The sequence below is a fragment of the Momordica charantia genome, assembly GCF_013281855.1.
Source record: "Momordica charantia cultivar OHB3-1 chromosome 1 unlocalized genomic scaffold, Mcharantia_2.0 BLBB01000001.1, whole genome shotgun sequence".
NCBI lineage: Eukaryota > Viridiplantae > Streptophyta > Magnoliopsida > Cucurbitales > Cucurbitaceae > Momordica > Momordica charantia.
In genome coordinates this window covers 18,398,185-18,410,378 of record NW_028275157.1, presented here as the reverse complement: position 1 = coordinate 18,410,378, position 12,194 = coordinate 18,398,185, and the positions used below count along the sequence as shown (strand labels likewise).

Below are 12,194 nucleotides of genomic sequence, written 5' to 3'. Positions count from 1 at the left end.
GCGTTCACTGATTAGATTATTAATGGTAATTTTATATTGGTTTTGTTGGATACGCCCTACCTAAAAAACTTGTTTTTATGTAAAATTGAAATAAAGTGTTTGAAGTTAGGTAGGATTTGAAATCTGATTATGGTGTCGAAAGATTTTGGTAGGCTTTTGTCTTCATTCAGCCCCATCTGTTAATAGCTTAAAGCAATATTATATATGCAAATAGGCATATTGCAACTTTAACCAACTTGTGATTTTTACAGCATGATACGTATTACGGCCCAGTAGTTTCATTTGGTTTAAATCTTTTTCAATAAGATGGTTTCCAAGTTATATTTTGTTATAAAAATTCTGGCAAGACTTGCGGAAGCTTTTTTTATAATAAATAAATAGGAATCACTTTGTTTCAGAATAAATTTTTCTTGAAAAATAGAAAATTGATATTTGATTCAATGAACTCAGTTATCCAATCTAAAATTGAATTTTAGATGCACATTTAGAAAACAAATCTAGAATCTACTTTTATTTAAGAGGGAAGTACAATAATGGAATAATAAAATAGTACTTTACATTTTAAATTTATAAAAGTACAACATTCGAAATCAATACAGACTACAACAGTCTACATATCAAAATTTGAAGTACATATGTCAAAAAAAAACAATTAAAATTAAAAGTACATGGTATATTGATGGGTGATCGAATTTTGTTTGTCAGATTTGTATACAATTTTGAAAATGAAATAGGAACGAAAAATAATAAATAGAAAGTAAGAATGTCACCGACTCGCCAACAGCCTCGACATGTCGGTTTGCCCTAGATATCAAATCTCCACTTCTTTTGCCAAGATATTTATTAAAAAAAAAAATATCCGGATGTACCGAGAGAAACTTAGAACACAAAAACAATGTGGAAATCAAGAAAATTTAGAATCAAACATACCCAAATCAAATTAATTACATGGGTTTCAAAATACCAAAGAGATCTCTTGATCTGTTCAACTTTGGCCTCCATTAATATGTACCATCTGCTAAGAACTATTACATCCACTACATTAAGGAAACACAGTGGCATGGCCATCCTTCTGCTTCATCTTCATCATCAAGATCTTCCCGCCTTCAAATTCCGTCATTGGCGATTCTCGAACAAGCTCTTCATCTCTGTTAAATGTTCTTGATTCCACAGAAGCAAATACCCACGTAGCATTCATCTGCTTGTTCATCATCCTCGCAGCATAGTACGGGATCTTCTCCTTCAACTTGATTTGGCAGCTGACAAAAAGCAAGCAGTCAATTAAGCTCTCTTTAGCCAGTCCCATCATATCATAAGCCTGTGATCTTCTCCACAGGCTTCTACTGTGAGGGCTCCCCTGTTTCGACAAGCATAGAGCTCGAGTCGTGTCGCTAATGGCGGCTTCTGGGTCTCTCAGCAGCAGAAAACATTGAGCTCTGTTGCTATGGAGGACAAGCCTCTGTTTTATCATCTTGGGTACGCACATTTCCAAAGCTTCGGAGTATTTCACCACAGCTTTTTCTATCACTCCGCCCCTGAATCTGTGATTCCCCTGTTTTGTGAGAATTCCCACCAAGAGTTTTCTCTTTCTCACCTCTTTTTCGGACATCAATTTCTCCCTCCTCTTCTTCTCGACTTTCAACTCCCAAATTTCCCCTAATGCTCTCTCGGCTGTTTCGCTGTACAGCTTCTCATTTCCGTACTTGATTTTATGGTAATCTTTCAGCAATTCTCGTGTTACAGAGTCTCCCAATTTTTGCTTCTTTTGGTCACCGCCGATTTCTAGCTCTACCAAATCGATAAGAGAAAAAACAGAGGATTCGAGAACTCTGTTTCTGGTTAGTGGGTCTTTGATCAGACTCAAAATACATTCAATGGCCGTAATCTGCCATTCATCTGAGGATGATCTAGCGAGAACACATAGAGATTTTATGACTTCTTCCAAATCCGTCACGCTTTTTCTTCCAATCTCTGTTCTACACAGAGTCCTCAGAAGCCCAATTCCAGCTGGTGCTTCTGGGTTTGCCAATCCACCCCAAATTTGACATAAAATCTTCAAGAAATTCTTCTTACAGATTAAACTCAGATGTCTCTCTCTGCGAGCGAAACAATCGAGAAGATAAAGAGACCAGCACTGGGTTTGAATGGTCCATTCCTCTGCCTTTCTGTTCTCAATTTCGACCCCTCCTAGGCCTCTCGTAAGCAAATTGCGTTGATATTTCCTCCTCTGTTTTAGACAGAGGAATTGCGTATAAACATTTTCGGCGATTTTGGATGCAATTTCCATGGCCAATTCCACGACCTCAGTTCCAATTTCTGCAACTGATTCGAAGGTCGTGTCATGGCTTGCCAAATGACCCAGAGCTCGAACTGCCACTCTCTTCTCGACCCAGCTGATTTTTCCCCTCAATAGCTCCATTAATGGCGGAATCACTCCAGATTCGACAGCAATTTCCGCAAACTCAGCTTTATTCATGGCGTAAGAACCTATAATATGGGCTGCATAGTAAGGAATATAAACATTCTGGTCTCTAAACAACCATTCCCTATCATCGATTCCTCTACAAATAAGCTTTCCCATACACTCGAAGATACCAAGCTCGGGAAATTCCGGGTTATCGGGTCGGGTCTTGGCGATGCTCCAGAGTCCACTCAGTGCGAGTACGTACTCCTGATCCTCTCTCCGAGGCATTTCTTTGAAGCATTCGGTGATTTTGAACGTTCTGAGTAATGGGTCTGGTTCGTTCATCGTACAGAAGAAGCAAAAAGGGACGGCGCAATGAATCTGCTTGATGGGGTTATCTTTCTTAGCCTTTTCCGCCATTTTCTTGTGGCGTGGAGCTTTCATGATGAAGGGTTGAAGAAGCTCTCGCTGTCGCTCCAAAAACCTGCGTACGAAAATGGGATCGGTTTTAAAGAAAGCGAGAGAGAGGGTGGTCCAGGTTATTGGCTGAAAATTCAGAAACAAACTTTAATGAGAGTCCAAAAAGTTGGAACATTCTTGCTGTTTTGTCAGCTCACTGAATCCCCAACTGAAGATTTGCAGTGTCTTTTAAGCATAATCCATTTATCTTTTTGTGTTTTGGTCATTCAATTTCATCTTACCTTGATAGTTCTGGCATTTGATTGGCCTCCTTTGATTTTTGATACATATGGGTCTTTTGATATGTTATATCGCTGTTAATATTCAAAATCGATATTGAAAGGGTAGAAAACTAAGTACTTGTCACAACCATGGACACTAGTGCATACCGTGGGAGTGATGTCACCATCTAAACCTTACATATAGGCATAATAGGTTCCGATAGTGAAACGTTGAGGTTAAGTAATGGTTTCGAGAGAACAATATTAGATTTGAGCTATCTAACTATATAGTTATAAAGGGTCTAAGTTTTATTTTTATTTTTATATATATACAAAAAATATATATACATATATGTGTGTGTATATATATATATGACGACACAAATATCTGTTTTCAAATTTAAATTAATAATTTAGGTTACACATTCAATCATGTGTTTATCGTTGTCATTTTCCAAATTGGTTAGGTATCCATTGATCTCTACTTTATAAAAAATTAGTATCAAAGAAGTTCAAATGGTTATAAGAATATAAAAGCAAAGATAAAACTAAATCCGGTTGATGGATGATGTTTGGATGAACTTCTTGATACCCATTGCTACTATAAAACGGTTGGAAGTTTTCTTTAAAAGTCTGTATTATGATGTAGCTAATACAAAATTTGGATCATCTAATTTCAGTAGCCTCATTTTCCACATGGTTGGCACAACTATTAGGTTAAAAAGAAAAAAGCAAATTCTAGAAGATTTGAATTTGGCTCATGTACTATGCAATGATCAACAGAACGTGGAAAACTGAAAAGGCATTAAAAAGAAGAAGAAAGAATATTATATTGCAACTTGATTTTGTATAAGATTTGAGAGAACAGAACATGGATCTTACAGCCCTTGTAAAAAAAAAAAAAAGAAGTAAGAAATAATTAATTAGTTCAGAACAAGGGAAAAACTTGTAGAAGAAATTAAAACTGTTATAATGAACCCAATTGAAATTTTAAGTAGAAAATGAAAACAAGTTTGTTATGACTTTTTCAAGGATGAAAAGTAATTTTAACCAATTGTAAATATGGTTATGCAGTTAAAAATGACTAGAAAAAATTTGGAAAAACAATCAATCTAATTAATAATTAGTTATTTTTAAATACTTACAAAAAAATTATTTTAGTTAACTTAAAAGTAGCACTCTTAACAGGTGAAGGGATAGGGTTTGACAAGTACAACGAGGTTGGGTCTCAAGAAAATGCGGCTCCCCCCACCTTTTAAGCCTTAAATTTATAATCATGAGAAAAATTACTTCATCAGTAACCTTGCCATTAGCATGCTGCTCCAATTATATACCTAAACCTTTTTTCACTGTGTCAGAAATAAGAAATGGAAACGTTAATAGACGACACTTTTGTTTATGTTTTTTTTTTCTAATTTGTTAAAAAACATAAGTAAAATGTTCATCTATACCATGCACAATAAGCATTAAAAAATAAATATAACAAAAAAATTCGAATATTTAATCTAAAAAATAAATTTCACATAAAATTTATTTTTTAATTTACAATTTTAGAGAAAAAAAACGATAAATGATTATCAAACCTGTTTTTTATTTTTTTTTTCAAAAAAAAATAGAAATAGAACGGATATAAAATGCAGCTATATTTTTATTTATTAAAAAAAAAAAGAAACAAGGAACGAGAACATGGTTAACTAACCCCTTATTATCAAAACATTTTTAAAAAATAAATTATTTGTCAACAACCATAATTTATAAAAACAAAATAATTGGTCTTAAATTATCAATTTATCAGAGATAGAGGGCTGTACATACCCCTAAATGGCAGCAGCTTCCAATTCCATCTATCTATCTTTCCTTTGTTCCTCTTTTAATGGGAAGTTTTTGGGTATCATAGGATTCAGGTGTTCTTGGCTTTAATTACTATTTATTTCTTTCATTCAGCCTTTTTCAAATTTCAAAACTGAGGTACTTCAATTCTTCTTTTAATAGGACTTTAAATCCTAAAATAAGAAATGGGCCAAAATTATACCCTCTGTCATGTCCATTGGTTTGTCATTTCATGGGCCGATGTTCTGTATGGACTTCAATTGATCCAGTCCATTTAAGGCCCAAATGTAGTTCAAATTGGTGCACATCAACATAATTACGTAATATAGCTCCATGTCCTTGAAAACAAATAACGCAAGTAGGTAAACTGGCAAATGAATCATGTAAATTGCAAACCATGATTGTTTAATTTGTTTAATTAGGCGTTTGATTATTCATTTTTCCCTTTTTTTTATTTGTACTTCTTCACAATTTCATAAATAAATGAAATCTTTAAGTTGAAAGTAAAATGATATTTCTACCGTTGGCATATGTATTCATATACAAATCCTTAGGATAATTTTGTTGGCCCTTTATTATTATTTTTTCTTTCGGTTAAATTATAAATTTGGTCTTTGAGTTTCTTTTCATTTTCAATTTGGTGACAATGATTTTAGACGTTCAAATAGTCCTTATAATTTTCTTAAATCTCATAATCTTGATTGCCAAAATGTTACTAATATCAAATACGTGACATGTTTTCCATTTACGTCACATTGAATTAGTGTATCAACTGGTTACAATTTAACATTAAGTAAACAAATGAAAGAAAATTGGTGAATTTGTGAGTAAAATATAGTTTAGAGTTGATTTCTAAAATTTTAACAAAAATCCTAGAGTGTAAGTTGAAACTCTAAAATTAGATGGACAAAATTGAAATCACTTAATTTGTATATATTAAATTGAAACTTTTTAAATTATATGGACCAATTGAAGTCCTGCTCAAATTCTAGGTTAGTTTAACATTTAAAACAATAAAGTAGTATGAAATTTTACTTAATTTTTGTAAATAATTTGGTATGAGATCATTGATAAATAAATTTAGAAATATTATACTAGTTTTTCTTAAATCATATTATTTTCTAGAGGAACTGACATGTTTGTAACAGAATCTTTTTTCTTTTTGATGGTCGTACTTTTTAAAATAAACTGTGAAAATATAAATTTTTTAAACAACATTATAATTATTAGAAATGTCCTGGAGGCACGTGACTGAAGTGGAAATGTGTTCCAATTATAAGATAATTTAGGACGAGTTTTCGGTTTTCACAACAGACAAAGGCTACACTACAGTCCCTACCCCCAATAAAACGCCAAAGTGAGGAGCCATACGCAAGATAATAATAGTAATTAAATTAAAATTAAAACTAATAAACTAATAAATTTATCATAAAATAAGCTAGAGAGAGAAAAGGAAATGAATCAAGTCTGTCAACATTTGATTAGATTTTTATAATAACTTTCGAGCGTGTGCAAATAATAATTTGATGCGTCAACCCAAGTATAATTAAGTAAGTTAAAACACTTATCTCGAATCAAAATACTGTGAGTTCGAAATTTCACCTTTACATGTGATAAAAAAATATGAATTTGAAATATAGTAATACACATGGAAATATTATAATTTTTATTTTATAAATTATCATTAATAATCCAATAAATATTAAGCCATAGTTTTCCAAAATAAATAATTAAGAATTAAATATCATTCAACAATAATATCGAGTTATAATAAACAGGGTATATATAAAGCATTCTATCTTGTGAGTAAAGTGTAAAATTTTTACATAATCACCTTTCTTAGGTTAAGAATCACATAAATATATAAATAAATATTTTAGTATGACGTGTATATAGGTGTAATTATTAATTGTATGTTTTGATAATTATCAACAATTATTGAATTCTATTATATAATCATAACAAATATATTACAAGTATGATTTAATATAATTATTGACAAATATTTTCAAACAAATAATTATTGACAATTATAGAGTGATTTTAGCTAGAAATGTTTATTGTGAAATAACAAGGCTATATACAGAAATCAACAAAAATATTATGCTCACTATAATATCGCGTCAAAAGCAAAAGCACAAGATGCAAAATAATAGGAAAAAAAAAATACAAAAGAAAAATAGATCACTTGATGCAAAAGAAAAACCAAGATACACTATTTGCTTTTAGAATAAATTTCTTTAAAATAAAATGACAGCTTTATTTTTCTCTCTCTCTCTTGGACAAGCAAATAAGATGGACTGGACAAGACTCGAGCATAAATTTAAATACTCATTTAACACAAAAAGTATAAATTATGGGGAAAAAACAGGCTCCAACCAAGTACGCGAGAAAGGGCATTTGTGACTTTTATGAGATAGATGAAATTAATTAATAACTATGAATTTTGGAGCTGTTTGGTACACATTTTGAAAAATTAGTTAACGTTTTTAAGAACGATAGTTAAGAGAAAATACACTTAACCAGTTAACTACCTTTTAAATGTTTTTTAAAGTTATTTTTTAAGGTTCTCATAAATAGAAAAAAAAAATCTATTTTTTATCTTTTTATGAATTTAATATTTCTTTTATTAGTATAATAAATATGGAATATATTTAAACTCCAAGAAAGAAATAGATACATTAACCGTTAAGCTATGTTTATGTAATTTATTATTATTATTTGTTCTTTTAGAATGTTAAAAAATTATGTTCACGTTAGTGTTTATAAAAATAGTTAAACTATATCTCGTTGTTTTTAAAATGTAGTATTAAATGTTTTTAATATGTCACATTATTTTTTTTTATTACAATATATGGAGCGAGGGATCGAATGAAGATATATATTAAAGTGAGTATAGCTCAACGTTAATTAACATCTGTCACATTACTTTTTTAATATGTTATTTTTATATAAAATAGATATTCACAAGCATTAATAAAAATATATAGACTTTATTGTATGGTAGGGGGATCTTCCATACTTGGAAAATAAGGCCATCGGATACGCACATATATACTATATTTATATATAAATAATGAAGAATAGAAATATAGTTTTTTTTTTACTTTCTCTTTTGAAATTGAAAATTTTAGTAGTAAGGCACGGCTTTTCAAGCGGTGGGGAGTGGGACAAAAGATTTCAAGGCTAAATTTCGCCGCAATAATTGCCGCGACAGTTCACGTGGCCAACTGTTATTGGATTGTCGAAAATGGAAAGGGCCCCACTCTCAATCATCCAGCTGTATCCAGTTCCATCCACTGCCCAATCAAATCTCCCTCATAACCAAATTATTGGATCTTAAAGCGCGTCAATAATCCCCCGATTTAGCTGACGTGGCTTTTTCGCACCTTCTTTATCGGTGTTCACATGCCGCACCTAATTTTAACTCATGGGCTTCTTACACTCTGTTTAAATCTACATATTATACCGTTCTTTTGTTTGATTCCCTTCGTGGGCCCTTCCTCTCTCTCCCAACGGCTAGTACAGGCCCATTAATAGTGGGCCCCTCTTGTCTTCGGTCCGGTTGGTTTTTTTTTCTTTCTTTTTTTCCTTTTAAATTTAAAGAATTCCATTGGGCCGTTATTTACTGGCCTATATATACACTATTACACCTTGTATTCGGAAACATTAATTTCATCCTCTACACACGCCCACACGGTAGAAATGGGACGACAGTCTTTGATCGCACTCGTTCTAATCTGCGCCGTCGTCGCCGGCGTCGGTGGCCAGTCCCCAGCTGCAGCTCCGACTACTACCCCGGCGGCTGCCGCACCAGCGGCAGCTAAATTCCCCCCTCCAGCCGCAGCACCTGTATCGCCACCGACTAATTCATCTCCCGCTGCAGCTCCCCTGAAGCCGGTTACTACAGCACCAGTCGCGACGCCGCCTGCATCGTCCTCACCATCGGTCGCTCCAGTGACGTCCCCGGCGGCCAGCTCACCACCGGCTGCTTCCGTTCCGGCTAGCTCTCCACCGGCTGCTTCCGTTCCAGCGAGCTCTCCTCCCGTTCCAGTTCCGGCGAGCTCTCCGCCGGTTCCAGCTCCAGTAAGCTCTCCACCATTGCCTACTCCAACGCAATCTCCTCCCGCTCCCACGCCTACAAGCACTCCCGAAAGTGCTCCTCTTGCTCCGGTCGCATCACCTCCGGCCGAGGTTCCATCGCCGGCGCCTAGCAAGAAGAAATCAAAGAAGCACAAAGCACCAGCTCCTTCTCCGGCGTTGCTTGGTCCACCTGCTCCTCCATCTGAAGCCCCTGGAGCAAGCGAGGAAGGTCCTTCGCCCAGTCCTTCACTCGATGACAAGGTAACTTAATTTCGACCTAATTCTCTGCCGTTGCTACCTAATAATTTACCTGCATTTGTAAATGTCCTCAAGATCTGGAGCATTCCTCCGTTAATCCAACATTATCGATGTCCATAGCTAAGATATCGCCATAGTTCTGATAGAAATGTCGCATGATAGCATCCCTAGGGTTTACTGAGCTTGGCCGCGTTTGCACTTGCTTGGTAGCAGAGTGTCTGAGTTTAGCTGCCACGCGCCACCGACACGCGTGGATCTAGCGAGGAAGAGGACCCTGAGTTGAGATAATTACCATGGTTGAGTCTAGGTAAACCCTAGGCAAAGAAAGAGATCAAAACGCGTCAAAAATGAAATTGAAATGTCAGAATGTCAGATCACACGGGGCTCGAGAGCATTAATTTTTCTGTACATTTTCTCAGGTCACACTGAACCAAAAACATTAATAAATTTAATTGACTCCAGCTTTTAAATATGCCATTTTTCTAATCAACTTAATCGAATTCGTTATTTAATATTGTAAGCGCCATGGATCTGTCTTATGTTGCAGAGTGGAGCTGAAGCCTTGAGGAGCCTGCAGAAGGTGGTCGGAAGCTTGGCTCTGGGATTGACCGCCGCCGCCGTCAGCTTCATGTTCTAGAGAGAGAGAGAGAGAGAGAGAGAGAGAGAGAGATGTGGTTCGTTCTTGATTAATTATATTAATCTCTTTTTTTTTGTTGAAAATTTCCCCCATTGTACTTCATATCATAAGGTGCTTTATTGATTGAATTGATTGATGAAATTTGTTTACAAAATTGAGCACTGGGATAGGATTTGGCCGTATATGAGATTTGTAATTCTTTCTGGATGATGACTTTGGGACCGGATAAATCTTTTATTTCATTTGGATCCTTGTGTGTTCTTTGGTTCTTATTACTTTTACCATCTTGTAATTAATTCTTAGTTTTGTGCTCACTTGCAGTTTCATGTCAAGATTATTAAAATATTGTTGTTCTTTATAGAAATCTTAATTTTGAATATTCAGTGAAAATTAATATCTATGTCACTAAGTTCGAGAATAAAAAGTTAACCAAGATCTTATTACATGTTTGCAACACGAACTCCAATTAAATAAAAATATAAAACACTCGAAATCAAGTCGTAAAAAATGAAATCTATTTGTTTTATAGTTGCAAGCCACGAATCTTCAAATGTATAAGTAAATCCTTGGTTTTAAATTCAATTACTTTTTGAGAGAATACTCCAAAATATATGGAAAAAAAATAAAAAATAAAAAATAAATCAATATATAATGTAACTTTAATCTTTTCAGTAGTCCACCGACGAAGGGTTTTCAATAATTTTTTTTTTAAAATAATAATAATAAAGGAGTGAAAGGGCAGTGTCGGTTTGGTCCATTGGAATTAAGTGATAGGATGGTTGGTCCATCTGACGTGGCAGAACTTTTGGTACGAAGAAATATATTTTTGGTTGGTAATTACTACAAATAAACATGCATGTGGGTGGTAGGTACATAATTTGTAAATCTATATTTCCAAAAATAATTTTGAGCATGCGTGTGGCCAAATTTTGTTTCTTTTATTAAATTGAATTGTACGTGAGTCATGTGCATCAATGCTGTTCAAATTATCCCAGAAATTATTGACATAATTTAGTAATAAGGGTTCAATTAGTCAAAATAATGACTATAAATCTCCTGGTTTCTTTTGGGAGAACTTGAAAAAGGATATCAAATTTTACCATAAAATTTCACTTTTCACTGTGATGTGTGTTGCAATAATCTTTGCGTTAAAATTTGAATAATTATTACCATTTTTACCTCTCGATAGATTTTCGTCGGAAGAATTGTTAAAAAAAGTATTTTGATGTGTGTTGATTAATAAATTATAAAACAAAGTTATTCAAGGTTGATTTTATGCATTGAACAAACTTAGTTAATTTGTGTGAAGTTTGTTTCTCATTATCGAAATTAGTGATTTTTTTTTTGAAAAATTTTACATTACTTTTTTTAGAGCCGCAATTTTAAAGATTTCAACTTGATATTTGGGATGATAATAAATGTCTGATCCATTAAATTACGTGCGATCTTTCAAAATTGAAAAAGAATAAGCATTAAATCGTTTATAATTCAAAATTGGATGAGAAGTTTCATTATAATCTCTATTTAATTTAATTTCTGAGTCACATCTCCATCGAATCTTTTAAGAGGAAAAAAATGGCAGTGTCGTTTTTGGGGCATGCTTTTGCAACTTTTTTACATTGTTAAGAATAAGATATTCCTAAAACCAAAAGCAAAGCAGCAGAAACATTACATAGGATAGTGATGTACTAAAAAAGATGAGTCCAACTTCCAAACTAAGGAAAGAATCCGAATTGCCCTCCAACCTTCAACTTCAATATAATCCTAAAACTCCTTTATGTTATGCTATAGATTCCACGTTAAAAAAATAATAATAAAAGACTAACAAGAATTTATATTATCAGTCGAAGTACCATTTTTGTATCATTGATCAAGTATGTTTCTTGTATAGTATTTTTGTACCATCAATATACTAGTGTAAAGTATATCTCATATGTACCATTTTTATATAATTTGATAAAGTAGATCATTGATATATGTACAATTTTTACAAAATATTTTATCGTGTGACAAATATACTATAGACTAAATTGACTATTATGGTAAAAAAATAAACTAAAGTCTCGTTTAATAACTATTTAATTTTTTGTTTTCTATTTCTAAAAATTAAATGTTATTTATTCGTTTGTTATCTACTTTCTACAAACGTTTTCAAAATCTAAGTTTTAAAAAAATAGATTTTAAAAATTTGTTTTTGTTTTTTAATTTGGACTAAAAATTCAAATATGATAAAGATGAAAAATATGCCTATAAAGTAGAAAGAAAAGGTTGAGCATAATTTTATAAAATAACTAACTAAAAA

At 33.1% G+C, this 12,194-nt stretch overlaps 2 protein-coding genes across 2 annotated transcripts; one reads left to right on the top strand and one right to left on the bottom strand.

Moving 5' to 3' along the window:
• Nucleotides 1-904: 904 nt before the first annotated feature.
• On the bottom strand, nt 905-3,148 carry LOC111005378 (uncharacterized). The gene has a single exon (XM_022276853.2). It carries the CDS (start codon nt 2,846-2,848, stop codon nt 1,043-1,045), a length of 1,806 nt encoding a protein of 601 aa, XP_022132545.1. The 5' UTR covers nt 2,849-3,148; the 3' UTR covers nt 905-1,042.
• Nucleotides 3,149-8,566: 5,418 nt separating this feature from the next.
• LOC111005377 (uncharacterized) lies at nt 8,567-10,140 on the top strand. Its single transcript, XM_088119702.1, has 2 exons — nt 8,567-9,258; nt 9,803-10,140. Exons 1-2 carry the CDS (start codon nt 8,620-8,622, stop codon nt 9,890-9,892), a joined length of 729 nt encoding a protein of 242 aa, XP_087975828.1. The 5' UTR covers nt 8,567-8,619; the 3' UTR covers nt 9,893-10,140.
• The last annotated feature ends 2,054 nt before the right edge of the window (nt 10,141-12,194 follow it).

Coding starts and splice junctions, on each gene's coding strand:
- LOC111005378 (XM_022276853.2), bottom strand. CDS start 2,848: ATGAAAGCTCCACGCCACAAGAAAATGGCGGAAAAGGCTAAGAAAGAT.
- LOC111005377 (XM_088119702.1), top strand. CDS start 8,620: ATGGGACGACAGTCTTTGATCGCACTCGTTCTAATCTGCGCCGTCGTC. Junction 9,259..9,802: donor GTCCTTCACTCGATGACAAG/GTAACTTAATTT, acceptor CTTATGTTGCAG/AGTGGAGCTGAAGCCTTGAG.